This window comes from Camelus bactrianus, chromosome 20 (genome assembly GCF_048773025.1).
Source record: "Camelus bactrianus isolate YW-2024 breed Bactrian camel chromosome 20, ASM4877302v1, whole genome shotgun sequence".
In the NCBI taxonomy this organism is placed as follows: domain Eukaryota; kingdom Metazoa; phylum Chordata; class Mammalia; order Artiodactyla; family Camelidae; genus Camelus; species Camelus bactrianus.
Genome location: NC_133558.1, coordinates 1069809 through 1096294, shown reverse-complemented (window position 1 = coordinate 1096294; position 26486 = coordinate 1069809). Strand labels below are relative to the sequence as shown.

The 26486-nt window shown below is 56.1% G+C and overlaps 1 protein-coding gene across 4 annotated transcripts in view; it reads left to right on the top strand.

Annotated features, from left to right (window-relative positions):
* The window catches only part of GMDS (GDP-mannose 4,6-dehydratase), a 455105-nt gene that overhangs the window by 208949 nt on the left and 219670 nt on the right, over positions 1–26486 (top strand). For all 4 annotated transcript variants that reach the window (XM_074347980.1, XM_074347979.1, XM_074347981.1 and 1 more), the window contains one exon: positions 17211–17338. In XM_074347980.1, coding sequence (XP_074204081.1) covers positions 17211–17338 — 128 coding nt within the window. The remainder of the gene's footprint in view (positions 1–17210; positions 17339–26486) is intronic.

Below are 26486 nucleotides of genomic sequence, written 5' to 3'. Positions count from 1 at the left end.
TCGTTTTGTAAATGTGTAAGTTAAAATTTCCCACGACGGGCTGGTGCGGCATCAGAATCCAGCCCGTGGTCCCTGTTGTGGGAAGGAAAGCAAGTGAAGGGCGGCCGAACCTTCCTGTCTCTGAATTCCGTGCTTCTGGCTGTCCTCGGCAGAGGTGGGGGGGTTTCCGCTGCTGAGCCTGGGGCCCCGGGGAGCCGCCCTCAGCGGTGGGTTCAGGCCACGACTACCGCTGCCTCCTCCGTCAGTCAGGGAGGCGCACGTTGTTACCTGGCTTCTGTGCCCCCTCAACTTTTCCACCTGCAAGAAATACATGCAACCCCGTGTTCTGGATCAGGTTAGGATCAGGAAAGCATTCTTAGTGCAGAACGAGAAGGTGCGTGTGGTTGTCCCTCCCCGTCCTCCACTGCACACCTCCCCAGGAGAGCTGTTTTTTGTCTTTGCATTAATCACTTTTTTAAAAAGTACATTTTTAAAGCAATTTTTTTTATTTGAAAGAAAAGTAAACAGTAGAGGCTGGTATAAGGAGAAAAGTAAGCCTGCCTCCCTGTGCGGATGGCCGGCCCTGCCCTGAGCCCACTGTTCACACCCTGCGGAAGTGTCGCCGGTGCCGGTCTCTGACACACGCACACAGTGTGCTGCATCTGGGGTTAACCTTTGCTAAAGACTTGACCTGTGGCATGTATCACTTTGTTTTTTTTTCATTATATATCTGGATTTTTTAAATATTCCCTATTCACATTAAATTTTTTTTTTTTTTAGTGGGGGGAGGTAATTAAGTTTATTTATTTATTTAAACTTTTTTAATGGAGGGACTGGGGATTGAACCCAGGACCTTGTGCATGCTAAGCACGTGCTCTACCACTGAGCTACACCCTCCCCCTTGTTATGCATCTGGAAACCAATGAGATCTCATTTTTTATTTCCTTCGTATAAGCAAATAATGAAAAATGACGACTGTCGAGGTAGGTGTGCAAGTGATGTAATACTTGCTTGGTAACTGATCCTCAGTGCTCACAGCCCTTCTTGAAAATGGAAATTTCAGTTTCATACTAATTAGTCTGACAGTGGTGTGGTCGTGTTGTCACACTTCGCTGTCGTTTTCCGCGGAGATTCTTTGCCACGCTGAGAGGGCCTCCACGGTGGGGACTGTGTCGGGTTCCTGAATCCCCAGCCCCCACAGCGGTGCCTGTCTGCTCGTGAGCGTTCAGCAAATACCTTTCAGTGGACGAGCGGAGGAACAGCTCACGTCTCGGTAAACCTTCGCTGACCTGGAAGTTAGGCGGTCTGCACTGGAGAACGCTGGGGGTTTATAGGATAGTCTCAAATAAATGCCGTCTTGCTAATTTCATACAGACAGCAGCTGAAGGTGGCCGGCTGTTCTTCTGTTTCTCACTGAGGTGCAGTTGATTTACAGTTTACATCAGTTTCAGGTGTACAACGTAGCGATTCACAGTCTTCAGAGGCTGCACGCCATTTACAGTTATTAGAAAATGCTGGGTGCTCCCAGGCTGGACGGTAGTCTTACAGCTGTTTTATACATAGTAGCTGGTGGCAGACTGCTCTGAGGGTAAGTTCAGCCTGGTACACTTTATAAATGAACCAAACTCCCTTTAGTTCATCCTCGTATGTGCCTGTGATCGCACCAGCGCTCGGAGTGGGTTTGTCGCCTTAAGTAGGTGAGCGCTTTCTCTGACTGTTGCGCTGATGAACCTCGGCCTGGCCTCGGGCACCTCACCACAGGTGCCCTATTAAGTGGAGCCCACGTGGATGCTGCCTTTTGGGGACATGGCTTTTTTTTCTAACAAAAAATAATTGACAAGGCTGTTTTGACTGCATGTATAACATTCCATGAGAATCTCTGACCTTAAAAAGTACAGAAGTATTTTCTAGTAGAAAGAAATTCTAGACTAGAGGTTGGCCAACGGTGGCTCACTGGCCCAGTCCAGCCCCCAGCCTGTTGTTGTAAGTGGCGCGCTGGTGGTGCTCGGCCGCGCTGGGGGTCACGCAGGACCCGCGGCCGCTTCCCTTGTAGGGGCCTGGGGCCAGCGGGCCCCACCTGCTTCCTGCTCGGCCCTGTAGGAAGGTGTCTGCTGGCCCCACTGGGGAACAGTTGGGTCTTCAACATCCCAAAACCTTCAGTTGGGTTTCTTTGTGTATATGGAAATTAATACATATATTTGTGTATGTGGAAATTAATACAAAGTGTGAAAACTTTCTGATGTAAAAATACTTATTAGCCCATCAGGTAGCGTCCTTTCTCTGAAGGAGCTTTCAGGGGATGAACAGTTGACAGCCGCCACAGTATAGTCTCCCCAGTACCGTCAGAATTTATGAGACAGAAAGGAATTTAAAGATCATTCCACTCTTTATCTCATCAGTGAAGAAACTGAAGCAGTGTGAGACTGAGTGTCCGAGGTCACAGAAGTAACAGACGTCAGCAGTGAGGCCGGGGACAGTCGTGGGGCCGGCGGGAGTGGCGCACGCGTGTCCCCTTGTAGGGCTCACGCGTGTGTGGGGCTCAGAGGGAGCAGACCACACCCCCCTCCGCAGGCACAGCTGGGACTCGGCGCGAATGAAGCCCTGTTCTCTTTGCTAAAAGGCATCCATTCGTTTGGCTAAATGCAATATTCCCTGCCGGGTGTTCAGCAGAAATAGTTGTAATCAAACGCCGGTTTTATAATGTTTAAGTACAAATGTGATACGAAGCGAATAACATTTCCTGAGTATCACCAAAACTGGCCAAGAGGAAAAACAGAGCTAACATGAAGGCACTAGAACCCACGTGGCAGGGAGAAATGGTGAGGCGCTTCAGGTGCACCATAACGAGCAGCCTGACCACCGCGAGGGGACGGGGTGCTGCCCCTGGCAGACGTGCCGCCGTTTTTGGAGGATGCAGCACCTTCCCCCAAGTGTGGGCTTCAGGAGAAATCACATGGATCGGTCTAATCACAGTGTTCACCTGACTGAGAGAATCTGGCATCTTAAGATTCATGAACTTGTGGTTTTAAATTTTAGACTTGAGCTTTTTTTTTTAACTGCCAAGTGTTTTGCTTCTTAAAATGTCTAAGTATATTTATTATCATAAGTTAATCTTCAGACTTTTTAAAACTATAATTCATGTAAAAATTAACTACTTAAGTCACAGTAAAATCCTGGAGACTTTTCCCTTTTATTTTTTCTAAAGATTGTTTTGCATTCATTGCTGTAAAGAAAAGATTAATGCTGCAGGATCGGATGCTCCCCAGGAGTGGAGGATTGGGTGACGGGAGAGGGTGACCTTGCCCCTAGAGGGTGTGTGACAGTGTCTGAGGACATTGCTGGCTGTCTCCACTGGAGGTGGGGTGTGTGGCCAGCATCTTGGGTGCCTGCAGCAGTCCTCCCGCTGGGGACAGTCGTGCTGAGGGTCGAGGGCAGCCGTCCTCACCCCCGATTTGCCACCAGGTCTAGATGAGTGTCACCTTCAGTACAGGATCTTCTTTTCCTTCCCGTGTCACTTGTGCTCTGCAGAGCCTCCTCCGGAGAGCTACGGCGGACGTTCAGCTGGACGAGGGGAAGGGCCCCGACCTGAGTAGCCCCACGGGGACCTGTGGGGCCTTCAGTGTCCTGGTGGCTGCAGGCCAGACCCTGGTCAGGGGAGCCCAGGGGACAGAGCTGTCATTCCAGGCTCTCCTGACCACTTGGGGCTGAATTCTGTCTTCAGTGAGCCCTGGTCCACAGACCCGCGTCCAGATGGGTCTGTGACCCTCCTTCCACCTCCAAAGTAAATGAGCATTTTTAGCTTTTGTCACAAATTGTAGCAAGAACACGGCTTTCCTTTGGGGTAAGCTGCAGGCTCTATGTTCCGGTAGAAGGCGACCATTAAAACAGATTTGAGGTGGGATTTTTCAACATGTAGGATGATAGTGATGTTACTGTGTGTATTTGAGAATTCTCCTGTAAACTTATTGGCGTTCACAGGTATTTTGTGCTTTAAGAGAGAACAGAACTCACAGTGTGAATGAGACAGCCGGGACTTCCTTTCATCTAAAATCCCGATGGACAGAAAGCACTCCTCTTCCTGGACGTGTGTGTCTGTAAATAAAATAAGCCTCAAGAAATTCCGTAGTTAGTGTTGGTCAGTGTGACTGCACAGGTAAATCACGCTGCTACAGAAATACCTGGAAACAAGGAAGCCACCGTCGAACCGCCCAATGCTCTGTATTCATGTCTGTTGAAGGAGCTGTGGGAGTTTTTAGATGAGCACCGCGGCCTTAATTCACTGAGTGCAGTTCAGCTGCCCGTTGTGAGGCCGGGGCTGCGCAATGTTGCCTTAGGGCTGAGCGGAGCCTCGCAGGTTTGCACTGAACCGTATTGTCTGTGGTGAGCACTTGGACTGTGGGCCACTCATCTGGACCCACAGGTGCCGAGTGGCCTCTCCGGTTGGACCCGGGTGCTTGGAGGTTGCAGAGCCATGGGCCTGGGTTGTCCTCCTTGGAGAGATGAGCTGTAACTGCACAAACATGGAAGGCTTTTGAAGCAGTACTTGGTCTCATTGAGGTGGGTGTTACCACTGAAGAGAGTCAAGTCCTTCCCACCTGGTGAGGTGAGACTTCCGGGATTATTCAGTTGACTTTTCAAATGCTCTGCAGTTTCTGTGGCATTTGCATTTGAAGCCAGGCTGGCGACCGTCCGGTGTCGCAGGGCAGGGCTCCCCCATGTCAGCAGGCTGGGCTCTCGGGCTGAGGGTGCGTCCAGCCCCGGGACCCACGCAGACCCGTGTCCTCGTCTGCCTGACCTGTAAATGAGGGACTTTGGGCAAGTTTCTGGGTCTCTGCGAGCCTCCGTCTTCTCACCTGTGAAATGGGATGATCAGGTCTGCACGTGGGCTGTTGTGAGCAGTGAAGGACGTGATGTAAGTGAAGGGGCAGCACATCCTGACCGCTGTTCCCGCGGCCGCGGTTGCGTCTGCAGAGGGAGGGTCCGTCTGCGGCTGCCTGACCATTAAAGTGTAATGATGACAAAGGAGTGATAAGGGGCGGAGTGTGTAAAGGGACAGCCTCTTGTCTCTCTTGAGCAGGTTAAAGACGTTAAGCTCTCAGAGCGTGGTAACTGGTGGTCACGGCAGGAAAGATGCGGTCAGGGAAGTCCCGGAACAGCAGCAGGGAGTGCGGGCAGAGGAGCGTTCTCGCTCCCGCTGTTCGTGGGGTGTTGAATCCCTGGAGGTCAAGTAGGGACTAAACTCTGAGCACGAAAGCTTTTCCGAGGTGGGGGATTTAGTTCCTATGCTCACACTTTGCGGAAGAAAACGTTTTCCTGTAGAGAATTCGGGTTGGAAAGAAAGGCAGAGAAGATGGGAAAAGAAATGCCAGAAGCTAGGGGGGGAACCAGAGCCTTTTGCATGAAGTCCAGCTGATGGAGACTCGGTGCTGAAGCGGGAGCCGGCCGGCAGGGCAGACCGCCTGCGGGGGCGCCGTACACAGTGTGCGGCTAGGGTGGCGTCCTCCACTGAGATCACCGCATGTCGGCGGGTGAGGGCCACCGGAGACTTGTGCCAGGACCTCTGGGTGTCCTATCGCTGGGCAGACACTGTGCGCACACTTACAGCAAGTACAGGTAAGTTCAGTGTGAACTCAGCTCCAGGTGGGGCGGCCGCCCTTGTGGTGAGACGGCGCTGGGGCTGAGGAAGGACAGGACACAAAGGGGGAAGCAATGGTGAGACTAGGGACCCGGGGATGGAAGAACCGCTACTTCGGGGTCAGGCTACCTGCTGAGACCGTGAGCTGGGAAGAGGGCATCTCCCCCACTTGCTGGTGGGGACAGTGCTCGGCCCACGGAGGTCAGGATGCGTGTAGCCCCAGACTCTCGGGGGTCCGGGCCCCAAGGCCAGCAGAGTTCCTGTCCAGGAGGGTGACTGTGGTTCCTCCCTCGAGTAGTTTAATGCCAGGAGGGTGAAGACACCAGTCAACTGGTTTTGAGGACATTTAACACTTCCCGGGACCCCTAGGTTTGTTGGGGGTCAGCGGGCCGGGTGCTGGGTCTGCAGGAATCGGACACGTGGGCCTCTCTGACCTCATTGATGGGTTCAGGCTGCTGGACTCTGAGGCGTCCGGTCACCTGAATACTTTAAGTTGTGCCTGGATCGTGTTGGAGTCTGGGCTCAGCCTCTCTCAGCACATTCCTCGTCCCCTTCACGCAGCCCTAGGTCAGTGCGCACTTCAGGTGCTGCCCTACACACATTCCTGGTCCGGACAGACCTTATGACGGGCCCGGTGAGGACCCCCCAGTGAGCACAAGTTCACCTTGAAGAAGGCTGTTTTCTGCCAGAATAGGCGTAACATTCCAATCCCACTTATAAATGTCCAGTAAATTTAAGATTTCTTAAAAGGCGCTGAAGCAGGACGTGCCCGAGGGGAAGCGGCCCACCGTTGGCTGCGGTTAAGGACGTGGAAACCCGGTCTGAGCGCAGAGGAGCGCTTCCTGGGCGGCCGTGAGGAGGTAGGCACTCGGCAGTTTTATCAACGAGGCGGGACACCTGTGCCCACAGGCTGTGACAGAAGGCTGCCTCGGGGGTCACAGGAAACGCCTCCGTCCTCACAATGAATTTGTGCAGAAGACTCCAGCCTCCTGTCAGGGAAGAGGCAGAGCTCCTCAGAGGCGTGCTGGTTAAGCTTTTTGGAGGAAGACATAATGGATGTCCTTGGGAACCTCGGTGCCCGTCTGCACCCATGTGACAGCGTGGGGCAGTCATCTTGGGGGTTTGTGATGGACACTTAATCTGAAGTGCTGAACACTTAGGAACATCTCAAAGCTGCCAGCAAAGGGAAGTGTCCCTTATAGGAAGTATGTGTGAGTCAGGGAACTGGAAGTATTATAAAGATGAGTATAATGTGCTCTTCCTTGCCGGCCCCGTAGTGGGCCAGGAGAGCCTGCGTGCAATGACAGGTGCACCTCCGCCCAGCACGCAGACTGGGGGGCTGCAGCCGCAGAGGTCGGTGGTTCTGGAGTGAACTTGCCCCCCAGAAGGAACGTTGCAGGACCTGAGTGTCCCCACTACCCCAGGGTGTGCACGGTGCCTCCACCAGCGGGAGGCTCAGGGCTGTGGATGCCCTTAGAGGGGAGCCTCACCTAGGGGGGCGTCCGGGGCAGCCCTGCTCCCCACTTGCCTGCAGCTGGGGGCTGCACCGCCCTGTGGCCCCGTCCCCAAGGCCTCCGGCCGACACTGGCTTGATTCCCCCAGCGTGTCCTCTTTCCCTGGCTGGACTCTGAGGGCTTCCAACTCTGGGATCTTCAAGCACAGTCGTTCCTGAGAAGCAGGGAGGCTCCTGAGACGATGGCCCGCGGGTTTCAGGCTTTAAGCAGCAGCGGTGAGAACGGCGGACGCGCGGTCCCTGCCGCGTGCAGGTCCTCTGCTCTTCACCTTGATCCTCGGGTCAGATGACCGAGCCGTGGTGGGAGACCCCGGGAGCGGCTGGACTGCCTTCCCGTCGGAGGTGAGGCCCCGGCGGGGCCGCCTCACTTCCCAGAAGGAGCCCCTTTCCTGCCCGATCGTTTTCCTTCAGACCTTTGTTCCCATTTAATTTTTTTTTTTTTGTCCTTTACTTTCTTGGCTTTTCTTCTTCAGTTTAGCAAAATGCATATTTAATTTGTGAAAAAATAAAACAGAGGAGCACAGTGTGGAAGCTTCTTTCCCGTGAACCACGAACCACAGGCGCCGCGCCCCAGGCCCCGGAGGCTCTTCTGGGAGGGGGCGCAGCTGCTGCGTGTCTAGCCTGTCTTGTCCCCGTTTTCTGTCGGGTCGAGCGTTTGCATCAAAGCCTTCTGAAGGTTTTCTTGCTTTGCAGCCTCCCTGCTGAAATGGCTCTGAGCCGGCACTGTGTTTTAAGGCTCCTTTGGGTGTGAATTTACATGCAGTGGCCCTGCCCTGCGTCTCGGGTGTCAGGACAGCGCTGAGTCCAGACGGGCCTAGAGACCAGGGCCGTCCCCGAGGTCGGAGTCCGAGCATCATCCAGAGGAGCGCACACACGGCTGGCCTGAAGCAGCTCCGGCCTCTGTTCTGGGTTACGGCCCAAACGTGATGCACGATGTGGGTTAAGGCATTGTTTAACGTTACTACGTCATTTCTATAGAAAAGGTGATTTCAAAGGATGATGTACGTTCTCTGTCGCCCGGTGCATCTTTCATTCCTGCGTAAATCGAGTGTTTCTCCTGAGGCACGAAGTCTCACCCTTCTGCCTCTTGTTCCTCATCTCCAGGAGGGGTCATAAGGCTCTGGAGATTTTTAGACCAGGTTAGTGGGAGGGGAGCCTCGGGTTGAGAGGAGCCCTGGATGACTGTGCAGCAACCCCCCGAAAGAACGGGGAGGGAATCGGCCCCTGCACTGATTGAGGCTTAAAAATGGCAAAACTCAGACAACCTTACGCAGAATAAAAAGGTGGATGTACATTGTCCTCCATGGGAAGCACAGAGGTTTGTCAAAGGCCCTGCTCCCCACCCTCCCATCCTCCCAATCTCTTCCCTCCCCTCCCCAACGGCCTCCCTGCCTCCCAGCCTCCCCCGGAGCCTCCCAGCCTCCACGGGAGCCCAGCCTCCCAGCCTCCCTGCCTCCCTGCGTGGAGGCCATGGAGGCCCCAAGCCCACCGTGGCTGCGGCCTGCTCCTCCAGCCCCACCACCCTCTCCTTTTCCATCACCGCTCCCTATCCGCAGGGTCCCTCCACGTGCAGCCAAGGGGTTCGGTTCTGTTCTCTTGCCCACTTCCCTCCTCGATCTCAGTCGGCCTCGGCCTTGGGACTGGAAATGCCCTCCCCTCCCCAAAGCCAGACCAGCAGTGCCCTCTGCCTTCGATGAGGACAGGCCGTCTCAGGAGGGGCTCAGTGCCCCCCGTGTCCTTGTCCCCAGGGGCTTAGGCAGCGCAGCTGGTGAACAGAGAGACTCAGGGTCACAGTGTGTTTCTGCAGGGCCCTCTGCACAGGCCTGTTCTGATCTGGTGGATTTTGTCTTTGTCGGGGCGGGCAGGTTTGATTGAGGCCCAGGTTCTCGGTGGGGCACTTTGCCCCCTGGGGAACTGCCGAGTCTGGAGAGGGTTGGCTGTGGCGCTGGGTCGGGGAGCTCCTGGCCCCGGGGTGGAGGCTCCGGGCGCAGGGAGGCCCCCAACAGAAGGGAACCCTGCGGCCCGAGTGCCTGTTCTGAACGAGGACGGAGGAATTTGACTGATCAGCTCTCAGGAGGGAGGCGCTGAGCTTTGGATGGAAACAGCAAAGCAGTTGGAACCTTTCTCTTTAAACATATTTATGAAGCGTTGCCCGAGGTGGCAGCTCCCAACGAGGCGCAGTGTGAAAGGCCCGTTGTGCAGCTGCCCGGCTGCGGCGCGCCCGGGGGTCCTGAGTACCTGCCGGGACGCGGTGTTGCCCTTGGCAGGGCCCGGCGGCAAGTGCGGCCCGGGCGCTCTAATCTCCGCGGTCGGCGCCGGCAGCCGCGACCTTCCCGGTGTCTCCTCTTCTCCGCCCTGTCTGCGCCGAGCCCGGCCCAGGCCCTTCCCAGCGGGCGGCAGAGATCACCCCGCGCTGAGGCGGGGCCCCCAGGCCGAGGTCGTGTGGGGTTCACGATAAACTGGAGCCATTTCTCTTCTCCAGTGAATGTCGTCCAAACTGTCTTTGTACTTTATCTAACTCCAAAGAAAATCTTTAACTCGAGCGCTTTCGGATGAGAGGCTGGGCAATGGAATAGAATCTTTATTAGAGAAATTTTGGTTCCTTCCCATGCTGTCTGGATGCTGACGGGACGCGGGCACACACGCTCGTGGGTGTGCCCCCCGCAGGCCCGTGCAGGAGCTCACACCGGGCAGGCAGGAACCACTCTGCACTCAGAGCGGCTTTGCCTCTTAGGAGGTGGATGGTGTGACTGCAGGGCCAGGAAGGAGCAGGCGATGCAGGGCTGTCCCTGCTGGGGCCCCGGGGCCCCATGTTTCTGCCTTTAGTGCCACTCCATCGTCCAGAGATGTCCAGTGTTGCGTTTTGTATTTTAAAAAAACTTCCGTTAAAGTAACACGTTGGGGTGGAGATTCTGATTCTTCAGATGCTCCAGTTCTTTAGTTTCAGCGAGCGCTGCTATCCACCTCTTGGAGTTTAATGCTGGCAATTTAAGGAACGTGCGTTACAAATTTTGCAGTTCTCTTCCTTCAGTTTCTGTTGTGGAAGATACCTGACCGTGGGAGTGGTACGCTGTGCGCTTTGTGACGTCAGAGTAGGTTTGACTGAACGAGGACTGTGCGTGGACGTGCGTGCACGCTGATGTCTGAATTAGGCGTGGGAGTAAGCCAGGGAGCCCGGAACCGGTTCCGGCGCCGCCTCCGAGCTGTCGCCCCCTTGCCATGCCGCCTGGCTCCGCAGTGGGTCCTGGTCACCGGGCCCAGACCAGGGCCGGGAGGGTCCACGAAGACCAGGCGATCCTGCGGGTCGGAAGTTCACGTGGCAAAGGTGTGGTCTGCCTGGTCCTGGACGTAATTGCCGCAGAGGACTGTGTCGGGCAGGGAGGCCACGCAAGCAAAGTGGACGAGCGCCTGGCCATAGGAAAGAAAACAAAAGCCAAATTTCCCTGAAAGTCTAACATGAAAATAAAAGTAAATACATCCAGGATAGCACAGGTACTCACAGTGTATCCAGACGTGCAGGGAAGTGAGTTTATTTACTTCTCTAGGTCTGTCTTCATCTTCCTGGCAGGCCCCCCACGGGCGGGGGAGGGGGGGCCCCTAGGGACACCGATGTGGTGCCCAGGCCTGTGGGCGCAGCGAGAAGCAGTCTCTTTAACAGGCCCTGGGGCTGCTCAGCCTCGAATTAGAAGGACTGGCTTTGAGCCTTAACATCAAAGTGGGAGGAGAACGGCGTTAACCTGGGGCGGGGGTGGTGGGGCAGGCGGCAGGGGTCAGCGTCTCTGCGCCCCCCACCTCCCGGAAACCAGCCCGGCCTTCTCAGGAGGAGACTGTCCTTCTGAGACGTGTCCTCTGGTTTCCAGCAGGTTGAGACCACCGACCACGAATTCGCAGTGTCACCCGCACGTAAGGGAACAAACCACCGTCAGTCACAGTCCCCAGAGAAGCAGGACGTTGGTCCCCGAAGGGCTTTAAATGTTAGAATCATCCAATTAGATGCAAAAGTATTGACCTGTTTAAATAAAATGAAAAATCATAAAGAAATAAATAACAACAGAATATTAAAAAAATAAACCCTGACAGATTTGAAAAAGAGAGAGAACTTTAGACATTAAAAAATTATACTCTATTGCAGAGAGAGGCAAAGAGATGAAAATTTTAAAAAAATTAAGAGATTGGAAGGTAAAACGGGAAGGTCTCATAACATTCTTTCCCAGAAGGAAATGGAGAAAATAAAATGGAAAGTAGAAAAGCGTGGAGACGGCTGCTGAGGAGTTTCCAGACCTGGTATTGAAAGCACGGGTTAGGGAAGCACCATCTGCCCTGAGCAGAAAACCTCATCAGGCACACGGAGTCGAACGGAAGCTCCAGTATGCGGAAGGCGGAGAGGGTGCCTTTAACGAGAGGGAAGAGGGTGACGGACACCTTCGTGGCCCTGCGCTTACCGGGAGCAGGAGGTGGAAGCCAGAGGATGGGGGAGAGTGCCCTCGGTGTGCAAAGAGAAAGTAATCTTCCACCAGGGATGGTGTAGTTGGCATGGCTGTCTTTCAAATCTGAGCCAGGCACTTTCTCACTTTAAAGGAGCTTCTGAAGATGCATTTTGAGAAGGGAATTATGCCAGAAGAAAGATTCAGGAAGGCAGGATGGGAGAGAGACTGCGCCCAGCATTTCCAGTCCCAAATGCCGAGCAGATGCGTCCTCTCTGAGGAGGGAGACCCCGGGAGCTGTCCAGGTCAGTGAGGCAAACTAGCACCACTGAGACTGCGAGGAGACCGACCGCCTTTAAACTAATCGCTCACCAGCGGCGGCCTGACTGTTGAGCTCAGGCGAGGCGTGGAACTGCCCGTCAGCGACGTAAGATGTTCTAACAAGGCCTGATTCGTGTTCTGTCCTCTTTGTCCAAATATTATAATCTTTGATGCTTAGAATAGGTTGAGTGGGGCCCTCAAAACGATACGCCGGAGCCTGAACGTGAGCTCGTTTGCCACGCGGGCCTTTACGGGGTGATCAGTGCAGGGCCTTGAGATGAAGGCGTCGCCCTGGATTGCCAGGGTGGACCCTGGATCCAAGGACACGTGTTGTTCCAGGAAGCAGAAGCGGCGAGGACACAGGTGCTCAGAGGAGAAGGCGACGCAGCTGCGAGCAGGGAAACTCGGACGCAGGAAGAGGCGGAGAAAGGCTCCTTCATGGATCCCCAGAAGGAGCGTGGCCCCTGGAATTTCAGACTCACGGCCTCCAGAACTGGGAGACAGCGCGTTTCAGCTGTTTTAAGCCACTCAGCTTTTGTAACTTGATCCGACACTGCTAATGGTTAAATGTATACTTTTATCAAAAAACAAACTCACCGAAGAAGCATGATTCTGAGTCTGCAGTAACACGGCGCTGAAGCCAGTCTCTCTGGTGTGCCTGCCGTCTTCCCCGGCTCCCGTGGCGGGGGTGTGCGGTGAGACGGGTGCAGCTGCGGCTGGTCTGCCTCGTGTGGTCGGGGCGCCTGGCGTGCTCAGGACTGTGTGCTGCTTGCCTTAGCTGCGCAGTTGCTGGCACGAGCCTCTCCCTTGCCTGGTGGCCAAGGAGGTGGCGTCGCCCCTGCCTGGCGCCTCCTGGTGTCCGCTGCTGCCCAGCCGTCTCCCCTGGGCTCCCGGGGCGAGTCGGCCCTGCTCTGCCTGCCTCTGCTCTGCGAACGGTAGACGCAGTGCCTCGTCATCTCTTGGGCTTCTTCCTGGCTGGGGTCTTCTAGTTTAAGGCTCTCAGATTCAAGTATGTGTTTAAAGTAATTAGGCGAGTTCCACCTTCCGTGCGCTGTGACGCATCACCACACGGGTGGTCTGATTGGGGAGGGGCGCCTCCTGCATCGCAGGCCGGTTGGCGAAACAGCGCCCTGACCATGGGCGGTCCTTGCTGCCTCTCTCTCCTCACCTGCACGTCGGGGGTGGTTGGACAAAGGGACCACGAAGCTCTCAGCCCTCACGTTTAATGATTTTTTATAGTTCTTGCCTAAAAACAACAGTCTTGTGTGATGAGCAAAAATGAGAGTGAATTGGAAAAAAAAATTGTGAGCCTCTCTCAAGAATAACTAGTGAAACGTATGGTAGCAACAGTAACGTTTAAAATTAATCTGAAAATTAAGCAATGTTACACTTACAGCAATAACATCGAAGAGAATTGAGGACTTAGGAACAAATTTAACAAAAGGAGTGGCAGCCTTATTCTCTAGAAACTGCTGAATATCGCTGAAAGCAATTTCAGAAGACCTGAATAAATGGAAAGACACCCTGTGCCCATGAACTAGAAGATGTAATATTGTTAAGATGGCCAGTAATCCCGTGTCGATTCACAAATTCGACATAATCCCTCCAAAATCCCAGTTGGTGTTTTTGCAGAAATTAACAAGATGATCCTCAAGTTCGTACGGAAATTCAAGGGACCAAGAACAGCTAAAACAGTCTTAAGAAAGAACACAGTGGAGAGACTCAACACTTCTTGATTTTAAACCTTACCGTAAAGCTATGGTAATCAAGAATGTGTGGGACTGTTGTGAAGACAGATATTTAGATCAATGGAATAGAACTGAAAGTCCGAAATAAACCCATATACCTGTGGTTAACTGGTTTTCTCTAAAGGGTTCAAGACAGTTCTGATGGGAGGAAGCATAACCTTTTCAGCAGACGCGTAGCTCTGGGACAGCTGTGCGTCCAATCAGAGGAACAAGGTTGGACCCTGTCATCCTACCACACGCAAAAGCTAACAGAGATTGGGTCGAATACCTACACGTAAGAGTGAAATTAACAAAATGCATTTAAAAAATAGGAGGAACTCTTCATGACCTCTGCTGGGCAAAGCCCTTCTGGATACGACAGGAAGAGCTCATACTGCCGAAAAAATAGATACAGACAGATTGGACTTTATCAAAATTTAAAACCTTTTGTGTCTCAGAGGACACCATCAAGAAAATGAGAAGACAACCTGCACAATGAGAGGAAATACTTGCAACTTGTGTGTTTGGTAGAGGACCAGACCTAGTCCGTTTGAAGAGCTTACAGCTCCGTATTCAGAAGACAGGTAACACGCTTAAAAGACGGGCCCGGATCTGAAGGGACATCTGTCTAAAGAAGACGCACCAGCAGCCAGTGGGTGTGGACACGTGGCTGCTCGGCGTCGTCAGCCGTCAGCGAAGTGCACATCACACCACCGCGAGACGACACCCAGCGCCCACTCGCCGAGGCCGCGGAAGAACGAGCGCCCGGCCCCCGGGTGGCCCGCGGCGCGGCCCTGGCCCGCCGCCCCGCCGGCAGGGTCTGCCCAGGAGCTGCGCACGCCCGGCACCCAGCACCCACGCCCGGCTGGAGCCCCGGTGCTCACGGCAGCGCACTTCACCACACGAGAAAGTGGGAAGCCACCAGCCGTCCGCCTGCTGAGGAGGGACCAATGAAGAGTGGTCCAGCCACGTTACAGAATACCCTTCAGCCACTGAGACGGAAGGCAGTACTGATTCGTGTGACACGGGTGGACCCGAAAGTGCGAGGCTGAGTGAGAGAAGCCGGAGGGCCACGCGCCCTGCGACCCCACGGGTGAGAGGCGTTCGCGCAGGCAGACCTCTGGTGACAGGCGGTGAGCGAGTGGCTGCCGAGGGCCGGGTGGAGCAGTGGGGCGGGCCGCCTTCCTCCTGGGGTGACGGCAACGTTCTGAACCTGCCTGCAGTGCTGGCTGCCGGTCAGTGGATGTTCAGAAGGCCACTGAATTGTACGCTGTAAGTGGGCGAATTGTATGGTATGTGATTTATATCTTAATGAAGCTGTTGTAAGTAAAAACATTGAAATTCGGTTTTAAGAACTAGAAATTTCCAGTAACTTTGACTCGTTGTCCAAGGTGCTCTCTGGGCGCAGGGGAGAGCGGCTGCATACCCCAGTGTGCCGTCCCACGTCCGGCTGCGGGGAGGCCCCGGCTTTGGGTCACGCAGCCACCGATGTGAATCCCGCTTTAGAATGGCCAGTGTGCGGGGCTTCCCTGAATCTCAGCTTCTTCGTCTACAAGACGAGGGTAACATTCTTAGCCCGTGGGTCACCCTGGAAGTCGAGTTCATGCATCTGAAGAGCTCAGCACCGTGTTGCGAGTGATGGCCGTCGTGGGAGGGGCGGTGGCCCTGGGCCTTGCGGCGTCACAAGGGCCTCGAGGGAGGCCTGTGCGCGTGCTGCCCTTCTGCCCGGATCCCTGCCCCGCTCACCGCCCTCTGGCCCTTCCTGACTCGCCAGCACACTCAGTCCAGGCTGCTCTCCTGGGGGGTGTTCCCCGCCCCACCCAGCACCTGCGCGGCAGACCCGGGTGGTCTCCGTCCCTGCAGACCTGTTGTGTCCCGGCTGGCGGCGCCGATCCGCTTGTCCCTGGCGCCCTCCTTGCGCTCCGTGAGTTCGGGGCTGCCTCTGCGTCCCGACGTCTCAGCTCAGTGCTCGTGCTTAGTGCCCTTAGTGCCGGTGGGTCCCAGCTCAGTGCTCGTGCTTAGTGCCCTTAGTGCCGGTGGAGAGAATGACCGTGAGGGCCGACTTGGACTGTGTGGACAAGGTCACTGGTTTCCACTGGACCCCTGAACGTGAGTTTACGGGCCAGTAGAATCGCCTGAACCGTGTGTGGGGAACTCCGTCTGCTGATCGCGTCACAAATTCATCTGGCAAACTGGAATGTGAGTGCAGTCCTGACATGAAAATACAAAGAGAGACCACGTTTAACTACACATTCAAATTTGTTACGAGTTAATAGAAAATAGAAGACTGCTGACTGGCGACCAGCTGAGGAGGACCGACTGCTCCTGGTAAGTACTTCATTTTGAAAGGCCCTTTTTTGAAGGAGCACGTGTGTGTTTTATAAACAGCCATGCAACGTTGAAACTGAATTTCGTAATGTACTCTATAAACTGCTAGAGAAACTGAAAAGTGGGATTTCCATGGACGTCGCGTTGTCGTGTTTCACGACATGGTGTTGGTGTAAATGTGGACACTGAGTTTGTGTGTGAGTCTAGTGTATGTTTGAACTTGTGCTGGGCTATATTCTTGCCAGAATTTAGAAAACCTATTCAGAAAAACTCCCCGGACCTCTGTGCCAGTTTCTCTAAAAGCCAAAGCCTTGTTGTAACATTCACCTCCCTGTTCCATCTGCAAAAGAACAAAGCTAACGCTACTGAGATGTAATAAATGGTGATAACAGTCTGTCTACACTGCATGAAGAAGCCGTTGCTGACGCGCTCGCATGCGTGTCACTGCCCTGAGAGGGTGCGCTGCCCGGTGTTCTGTGATCACCGTGCCTGGACACAGGGGCCTGGGTAAAACTGGCTCCGAAGTGCCTTTTAATTTGGTCCTCTTTGTGATCTCTTTAAAGTAGACAGAGGCTTTCGTTCAAGACCAGAGAACACTAAAACCGTTTCACTACGTTCTTAGTTTACGGCACCTTTCGTCCGACCGTTTCAAAATGTTTGTACCGAGCTCAGGACTGCTTTCCCGCGACGGCGCGGGGCGAGTGCGAAGCAGCACCGCAGCGCGTGCGGAGCCGCCGAGAGGCTGGGCCCCAGCGCCGAGGGCCGCGCGGCTCCTCGGGGAGGGCGAGCAGCGCTCGCGGCCGCCGGCGCGTTTCTCGTCCGTTTCTGTGAGTTACGCCCTTTCTCCCCACGAGCTCCAAAACAGCTTTATTAATAGGAATATGTGATGTTTATGTTCTTAAAAATACCAGGGTGGTCTCAGGCCCTGGCGTTTCCCCTCATACAGGCCTGCTGAATTCTCTGTTTAAAAACTGGCGTTCCGAGAGCTTTTCCCTGGCCTGGCGCCTGGGTCCCGTGTCGCAGCCGTGGAGGAGGAATGTTGAGACGTCCCCCAGAGAGGAATGTTTGTTATGAGAGTACCGCTGGTGTGACACTCGGCCTCGAGCTTCTTACCTCGTCTAAATGACAGTTAATGGTCGCCGTCTGTTTTCTTTTCTCCTCTTACTATTTTAAAGGGGGGGAAGAATGAAAGAAATGCCCAGAGGCCGAGATCGAGCCTGGTTCACCAGACTGTTAAGCGTCAGGCGCAGTCTACTGACAGTACGTCTTCTTTCTCTTTGTAGGAGCTAATTTTGTTACTCGAAAAATTAGCCGGTCAGTAGCTAAGATCCACCTTGGACAACTGGAGAGTTTCAGTTTGGGAAATCTGGACGCCAAACGAGACTGGGGCCACGCCAAGGACTACGTGGAGGTAGGAACTGACTCACTGTGTTGGTAAAGATACCTGGATCAGCCGGTGCTCAAACGGCGGGCCTGAGTGCAGAGGCTGGACCCGAGGTGGCGGTGGGTCCGGCTGTGCTGGTGCCGCTGTGATGAACCCCAGACCGCTGTCCCTCCTGGCTGGGGGGCTCCACGGCGCCCTCGGCCGTGCCGCGGCTGCTGGAGGGGAAGCTTTCGTGGCGGCTCTTGTCGTGGTTAAACGAAGGTGCCGGTCACTGTCTGGAGGACGGATAAGACCGTGTTTGGACGGTGTTCTTTCCTTCCTGAAGCGTCTTCCTCTCCCCCGCCCTTGCGCCCCCTGCCCTGTCCCTACCCACGGCACGTGTGACTGCCTGGGAAGGGCCGCGGTGTTGCCAGCACTCTTTCCCAGGTCTGCAGGAGGCCGGCCTCTCTCCGCGTGTACCATCTGACGCCCTCAGATGGACACGTGTCTGCCGACTCGCCCCCAGAGCCCTGGTCTCGGGTGGCGTCCCTGCTGCTCCAGGCGGGTTGTCACCCTGCGCTCATCCACGTGTAGCTTCGCACCAGCGAGTTCTGTCCGTTAAAGAAAGAGTGTGGAGATGTGCTGGCAGGGACACGGCTACAGGAGGCCCAGGTTCTCACTCCCGGGATTTATACGCACGCTGAGTTTTGGTTGAGGTTACGTATGTTACATACACAAGTTGTGCGATTTTTCTTTAAGCAAATCGTTACGTTTTACTTTGCCTGGATTAGTAAGCTTTCCACGGCCTGTGGTGGTTCTGTGGCCGGACGTGCAGGGCACGCGGGTGACCCTGTGTGTGTGTCCCTGGAGTCCGCTTGGCCGTCGAGGTGCTCACAGGCTTCCTGTGCTCAGGAGACCGTTTCTGTCCTTGACCACGCCTTTCGGGGAAACCAGACCTAATTTCCTTGCTCATTGAGGAGATTCACAAAGAAGCGTGAACGTTTGCGAAGGAAGCAAACAAAGCAGCTCACCTGCTGGCAGCGGCGTTGGCCTCGCAGCGTTTCCATTTTGGTTTATGACAGTTGCATGTGTTGCGTGCTCAAACACCTAAATCTGATCCATGCTGTGGACAAAAAAAGGCCCGATTTTAAATTTTAAACAACAAAACATTTAGGTCATTTACACGTGCTCTTCTGGCTGTGGGTGCAAAGACGCGTCTTCTGATAGGAGTCCTTAGATGTATTGTGAGGACGTTACATTTAAAAATGTAAGGCTACGCTTTCAGAAGTTAAAGCGGGAGAAAGGCGATGTCAGCGAGAGAAGCCGAAACTATGTGGCTTTGAGCCTGTTCACATCCTGAGACACGTTTTGTAAAAAGTCGCACGTTGTTTTTTAACGACACCGTTTCGGCGTGTAGCCTTCTGACCACCTGCGTGTACTTGGAGCTGCGTCGGGCTGTGTGGGTGTCCCCCTTTATCCACGGTCTTGTTCTCCAGATTCAGGAACCAAACAGACCAAATTTCAGTCTGTTTCTTTTACATTTTCGCACTGGGGCACAGAAGAAGTTTGTATTGGGAGAAACAGATTTTGGTGGTGAGAGAAACAGTACGTTGAACTGTCAATGATCCCTTCTTTTGCTTGTGTTAATTTTCTTTTTTACACTTCTCTGCTTTCCGTATATTTGAAATGAGTGTGTGTAAGCCTTTTCAATCAGGGAAAAAGATAAATGCTATTTTAAAAGCGGGCCCCCTCCCAATTCCGACAAGTCTGCATGCGACTGCTACATGGATGCGTAAGCAGCGAGGTCTTCCGTGAGCTCCGTGGGTCTGAGGGCTTCCCAGACTCACCTCACCTGCCGCCCGGCAGTCACGCCCAGCAGCGCCGCGTGTGTGAGTAAAGCCGACGGTCGCAGTTCGGGTCACGGGGTTGCCTGTGGTTCCGCCCTGATAAACTAGCCAGAGACACTGAGAGGTGAGCTGGGGTCAGGGCGGGGTCGCAAGTACCCGTAAGCTTTTCCTCTCACAGGACGGCCCTTTGCTCTTGGGACAGGCAGGTCATGAAGTGACCCGAGTCTGAACTTTTCCCAGGACGCGGCAGAAAACCATTTGAAAGACATCATGGGTCCCACTGCCTGGCGTGAACGGGGCAGGCCCCCTGGCCCAGGGGCCCTCCCGGGACGCCAGCTTGCGAGGGAGCACCCTGAGACACAGCTGGGCTTTAATACAGCCCTTCAGCCTTTTCTCTGTTTTAACTTTATTTTTCCTTTTTATCTGGTGGGGGGTGGGTGTCAGGGAGCACAGAGCAGTAGCAAGAAGCTACTTTTAGAAATAAAAATAAGAGTAATTGCCGAATGTTCGGCTCGGTGCACGCCGGGACCTCCCCGGGGACGTTACGTACGTTGTCCTAGAGGATACGCGCCTCCTGCTGGGAGGTGCAGTCCGTCCTCCCGTGCCAGGTGCACGCGACAGGTGCAGGGGCTGAGGGGCAGGTGGGGGCCGCGCCTGCTCAGAGCCACGGCCGCCGAGGTGGGGGCAGCCCGTCCCCAGCCGTGCGCGGACCCCTGATCAGGCCGGGTGAGGGAGCAGTGGGACCGGGGAGCTTCTCGTCTCCCAGAGAGACAGAAAGTTACCTTCTCTCCGCTTCCCCTTCCTGCCACTTGTCGTCCATGGGGCAGAGAAACGTCAGGGAGCTCGCAGTGGCGGGCAGCTGTCAGACCTCAGGCCCGCTTCCCCGCTGTGTGCGGCCCCCATGCAGAGGGTGTGCTTGGGGGCGACGAGAAGGGGGTGCCCTTCTGGTTCCTCGGCTTCTGAGTGAGTCACCTTCACGGCAACTTCGGTCTCAGCCATGGCAGAGGTCTGGGGTGAGCTGGGGGCCTCCGAGGGGCAGTGGGCGGTGGGCAGAGCTGGGGAGAGCTGTTCGCTGTGTCCCCGGCCTGCTCCCTCGTCTCCCAGTCTGCGCCGGCGTTCTGCCTCCTGCCTCAGTCCACACAGCTCTGGAGGGAGAGGCCATCTGTCCCCCCTGAGGTGTGTTGCAACGTCATCGGCAAACTGCTGTTTTTCCTCCTCAAGCTTGGGAGCGCGGCTTCATTCCCTGCTGTGTTCGAGTTCTCCAAAGGGCTGGTGGTCCCCGAGTCTGCTCCCCAGTAAGGCCTCACCTCACAGATACGCAGGACGTCGGAGCTGCCTTACCTCCTTGGCCGGGTCTGACGTGAGGGGGGGACCGACGGGGGCCGCCCCGCCCCGTAGCCCTGGGGACATGGTTGTGTTGACGAGTGAAGCCCGCACCCCCGTGCTCCTGGGATGATTATTCCACAGTTTCCATCCACAGATGGGTTAGGGGCATGGGGTGGGCACAGCACGAACACAGGTTCTCAGCTGTGTTTTAAAAGGTAAAATTGAGGATCTGACGTTAAATTGGAAAAGTGGCTCTTGGCAAACGTAAGTGTGTGTGTGGGTGGAGACGGGAGGAGGAAAGTGCACGTGGAGTGGAGTGCCGCCCGCGTGGACGCCGCCACGCCCCGTGGGCGGCAGTTACCTGTGTTGAGCGGAAGCCTGGGCTCACCCTCCTCGCTCCGCGGGTGCTGCTGTGATGATGGCCACGCCCCAGGGTCATGAAGTGACCACCTGTCCCCTCCAAAGTCACGGGTCTGCCCCTGAAGCTGGAAGTCCTGGGGAAACGGTGGGAAAAGCTTGGGGTGACTCCTTCCCTCACACCAAAGGTGTCCCCGGAGGGCCCCGGGCCTCGCCTCCCACGGCGGGGCCGCCCGGCCCGGCCTCGCCCTCGCCCTCGCCCTGTCTCTGCCTCCTCGCCGGGGCGGCTCCTTCCTCTCTCTGTGTCCCTGTCCTCCCGTCCGCTCCCCACCCCCCACCCGTCTCCCACTTCCTGTCTGATCCCGCCCACGAGCGAACACCAGCTCTTTAACTTTAATAGCAAGACTGTTGATGTGATCGAGGTTAATTGCCCTCGTAAAGCATGACATCATCTAGATTCAGGGATGATTTTGCAGGAGACGGCGATGCTCTGACTCTCGCTCAGAGCGGACGCTGTGCAGGCCTAGAATGACTGACACTTTGACTTGCTAGTTAACGAGCTTCCACATGGGTCATTGACTCTGTCCCACGCTCTTTATGCCTTATTGTAGCCGAGGAGTATGCAAAAGCCACCATCCTCCTGGGGCCCAATTTCCGCAGGGTCTTCCCCGGTAGCCGTTAGAGCGGCTCCAGGTGCGGGGGCCGAGCCATGCGCATGCACTCGGTGTGCCCCGATGCATGGGCTGGGACGGCCGAGTGACGGTCCCTTGCATCTTAGCAGAGGGGGGCGGGGACCTGGCCGTCCACAGAGCCCAGGCACTCACAAGTGGAGTGTTGCAGAGTCAGAGTTACCTGAAGGCGAAGTTGAGAAGCCGTCTGTGACACCGCCTGTGCGCCGTTGACTTCGGCCTCACGTAAGAACGGTCAGCGAAGCCCCTGAGGGGACGGGTCAGCTCCTCCAGCCTCGCGGCCGCAGCTGCCGTGCAGAGCCGCGTGAAATGTTGGCGACTACTTCTGCTGTGTTTTCTCATGTCGTAAAGAAAGTGGCTGCACTTGAACCGTTCCTGTTGACTGCTTCTGCAGGAGCTAGGGCCTGAGGTGTCTGAGAACGAAGCCCTCCTGCGCGCACACAGTGGGCGCTGGTGCCGTGCCTGTGTCACGCGGCGGCCGGAGGGCGCGCACTGGGCTTTGTTCCCTTGCTTGTGCGTGTGCCCCGGCCCGCCTGGCACAGGACACGCGCCCAGCACGCTTGAAATGAGTGGCCTCTCCCTATCGCATCGTTTCTTTATAAAAATTCATGAAATGAATTTATAAAAAGCTTGGAATGTGTTTCATCCCTCTTACTATTAAAATAGTGTTTCCTGTACTCAGCACGAGACATTTTCCGCTGAGTACGATCTTACAGCGTTTAGGGTTGAGTTGTGATGGATTTACTTGGTTCCAACTAAACGGTTTCGGGCGGTTTTCTGTCTCGTTGCGTGCTGACCGTGAAGGGACGCGGCCTCGCGCTCGCGCTCGCATGTCCGTGTGCTGCGGGGAGTTCCCCGTTACCTCTTCCGTCTGCTGGTGTTGGACCTCACTCCTCCCTTAGAAGAAGGACATCTGGGCAGACGGGAAGGGTAGAAAGAGTGATACGCTGGCCCTGACGTACCCGACAAAGTGTGCAGACCACGCGGGCAGCGTCCGTTTACAAGGTCGGGTGCCCCGCGTGCGGCTGGTGGCACTGAGCCTGCTTGTCAGAAACCTCTGCTCGTGGGGCCCGCGCGCTGTTCCCGCTCAGTTTTCCGGATGTTGTTTGGTGCAGGGTTCTCCTCAGTGGAGCAAGGTTCCCGTCATGGACCCTGTTGTTTCGGGGACTCTGACTCTCCATTCCTTCCCGTCCCCCTGGCCCTCAGACACACACGGGCTGGGAGCTGCTCACCTTCCAATGATACGTCCTTGTTTTTAAATACATGTAAAAGTCGTGAAGATTCGTGCACGGAGCGTCCGGTGGTGGCTCTGGGGAGCCCCGCAAGCATCTCAGGCTCCGTGTGTGTGTGACTCCCTTTCCTCGCCCGCTCAGAGCCCGGACGCCCCTGACTCCCGCGCAGCCACGTGAGGCCGCCCCGGGCCGGCGGTGTGGGGGCCTGGGCGGGATCTGGGAGGCAGGCCGTGTTCGTGGCAGGTGACGTGGCGTCGCCTCGTCCGTCCCGTGGCCGCGTCCCGCCGTCTGCATGCTCACCCCAGGCGTGGCGGCTGCGCCTCTGTCCTGCTCGCCGGTGCAAAGCAGAGATCAGAATCCAGGCTTCAGGGTCTCATGTGTTTTTTCTTAGAATGTCTCCTTTGGGTCAAGAATGACTTGCTGATTTTCACTGGATCTCAAATTTCAAGTTCAAAAACAAAACACAAAGTGCTTTCCCCAGACCTTTCCAACCCCGAAGGGCATCCTCTCGTGTCTGCAGACGGCTTTATCTTTTACACCTTTGGATTTGATTCCCCCAGCAAATCTCGGGCCAGGCTTAGAAGGGCAGGAATTGCTATCTGCATTTTTCGTAGGAAAAGGCCGGCTTTGGAAGGAGAAGCCCCGGGCTGCGGTCCTGGCCTAGGGCAGCCCGGGCCGTGTTCGGGTGGGTCCCCGTGAGGCGGGGCTCAGGCGTGAGGCTCCGGCCGCACGAGCCTGAGACACCGGAAGAGACCGAAGTGCAATGCCAGCCCCGGGGCCCGAGCGCGCGACCCCCACCGCAGTGAGTGCTGCTTGAACGGGTATGCAGCCTTGTCGTTTGGAGGAGGGACCGACTCTGTACAGGAAATACAGGTTTAACAGAATTCATTTCACGGGATCCTTGTCTGCAGAAAACCTGAAGTTAGAAGTTGGGAGAAAGGGCAGAGGCGGCTGAAGGCCCACCGCCTTGTGTCCCTGGCGCTGAGAGCCTCACTGTGGTTAAATATCTGCCAGAGGCTTTGGGAAACCGAGGCGTCGTCCACCGGCCGGGCCAAATGAGTCATCTATTAAAATTACCCCTAATGAGTTACCGGTTTGCGTGCTTAATTGCGCATGCTGTGGCTCTGGGGCGGCCGGAGGCTCGTGGGCCCAAGGAAGCTGCAGTGGCTCCTCTCACGGCTCCATGGGGCCTTTTCCGGCTCCCCGCACGCAGCCCCTGCCCTCCCCGTCTCTCGCTGCTTTCTCTCCTCCCCTCCTTCCTCCCCCCACCCCCGATGGTGGGGGGCAGTGTCAGAACGCTCTCCTGCCAGGGTTACCAGCGTCTGGAGCGTGGACCCCCTGGCTGTGTGCCCTGAACGCTCCCTGCAGCCAGTGAGCCTCAGAGGGTCTGGGCCCCTTCATGTGACCACACTGGGCACGTGTGAACCGCGTTCTGTAGCCAAGGGGGGGCCACTGGGTCTCCCCCACTTTCTGCAGGAGCAAAAACGTCGTGACTGTGAAGAGCTGCCTTCTGTGGAAACCGTGACCGTCACAGGAGCTTGCGTTCCACCAGGAAGGCGCGTTTGCGCCAGCACGGGTACTGAGATCTCTGGGCGCAGCTCACGTCCTACCTTGTAGCTGGCGGGGAGGCGGCCGGGCTGTGTGTCTGAGGAACTGGGAAGTTATCTCCCAGGACGGCCCTCAAACTGCTCTGAGTGTCAGTTGTTGTGTTAAAACAAAGACCTTTTTCTGAACCTGAAATACCGTTAATTAAAATATACTTTCAGCCTCTTCATTTCCAAGTTTAAGCCCTCGCGGGTCCTGAGACCTATAAACTGCTTGACGCTTGCTTTCACGAGAGTCTAGTGAGATAGATGCTGTTAGCCTTTCTCCACCTCCCAGAGGCCGAAAATAGGACTTGGAGAGAGAAGGGAGCTCAGCGTGTCTCAAACCAGACCGCCCGCCCGTGCCGCCCCGTGCCACTCGCCCCATGCCTCCCCGTGTCACTCGCCCCATGCCGCCTGCCCATGCCGCCCCGTGCCGCCCCATGCCGCGTCGATGTCAGCCCTTCACTGGGAGCTGCCCTGTGCCCGGCACCGGGATGCGCTCTCTGCCTCCGCTGGCCACAGCTGGCTCCACGAAAACCTTCTTGAAGTCAGTGGCATCTCCACTGCAGAATCAAGGCCGGTGACTGGAGTGTGACGCTCGAGGTCCCTGCCGGGGCCCCACCCCTCTCCCGCCACACCACAGCCCCTGCACCCCCCTCGCCTGAGGGCTGTGCCTGCCCCTATCGGGTCTGCGGGCTGAACCCAGCCTGGCCCCGATCAAGTCTTCAGGGGCCGCCCTCCTCCCTCAGCTGCCTCCCCGCGCTGTCCCTCAGCTCTTTGTTCACACCTCCAGTCCCTGCCGGGCTGACCAGGCCGCTTCTTGCAGGCACACACCTCTCCACGTCTGGCCCCCGGCTGTAGCCCCAGCGCCCCAGGGCGCCTCAGACGGGAGAGTGGAGGGGCCTCAAGCCAGAGCAGCTTTGCCGATCCACGTGATTTAAAAACAGCAGCGCCTGTGGGCATCCCAGCCCCTTCCTCTGGTGGATGGAGCGGTTCATCATTCAGAGAAGTTCAGAGTCTGAGTGTAACTCCAGCCCCACGGTCTTTTCACTGAAGCAGATCACGTGACCATCGGCCGTGCTGCCTGGTCCTCAGGGGGGACTGTCACCTGGTGTCACTGCATGCCTCACCTGTCACTTAGGAATCAGGCTCAGGTGTGAGTGGCAGAGGACCAGCTGGGGTTCCTGTCTCCCCAGGCCGGCTCTCTGACGGGTCCCTGTCCTGTGACCCCCAGGGCGGTGGTGGCCCCAGCCACCCTGCACAAGAACCACCCCCCCGTGGCCTGGCCTGGGTCCCACAGCTCCTCTCCTCTGGGAGGGGCTCGTGGGGCCAGGTTTTTGATTCTGCGGACTCTCTGGTTGAAGGAGATGAGAAGGGGTGCTGCTGTGGAGGCGCCTGCCTCGGTCCACCTCCATGTCCACGTGTGTTTGTGGGAGGTGTGGCTCCGTCCACGCAGCCGGGACCAGTGCTGCCCCATCCCCCGGGCCCGTGTCCTCTGCCCTCCGCCCTCCCCCCTAGACCCATGTCCTGGGCCATCCCACCCCTAGACCTGTGCTGTCCCCACCCCCTGGACCTGTGTCCCCTGCTGTCCCACAGGGGCTTCCTGTGCTTGTGAACAACCAAGTTAAAGTGGATGTGCCGGCAGCACAGCCTGGATTTATACCTGGACCGATGGGTTCCTTGTTTAAGTGTCTGCGACGCTTCACAGGTGCCGAGTCCACACGGGCACATGCGACTGTTCCCTGCGACTGTTCCCTGCGACTCTGTGGCGCTGCCCGGTTCAGGGTTGCTGGTCACCCTCCCCATCGAGCAGGCCGTTCAGGTCTGCAGTGCAGAGCGGGGTGTCACTCTGACTCCTGCTCTCCCCCCACGCCGCGGCTGGCGTCGGTGGGAACGGAGCGCGCAGCTCTGCTTGTCTAATTTACATGAGTCTCCCTGCTAGCTTTCCGTTTCACCGTATCTGCATTTTTGCATTTGACCTATTACCGCTTTTTTAGTTTTATAAAGAAAAAAAGTGCATCCTCAGCAGAACCACCTGGCTCTGTTTCCTGTCCCTCGGCAGCTGGATGTGTGCTCTGGCGAGGCCGCCCTGCGGTTCTCGGAGCGCTGCTGTTACACTGGTGGTCTCGGAACTCAACTAGAGTGATGGAAAAGTTACA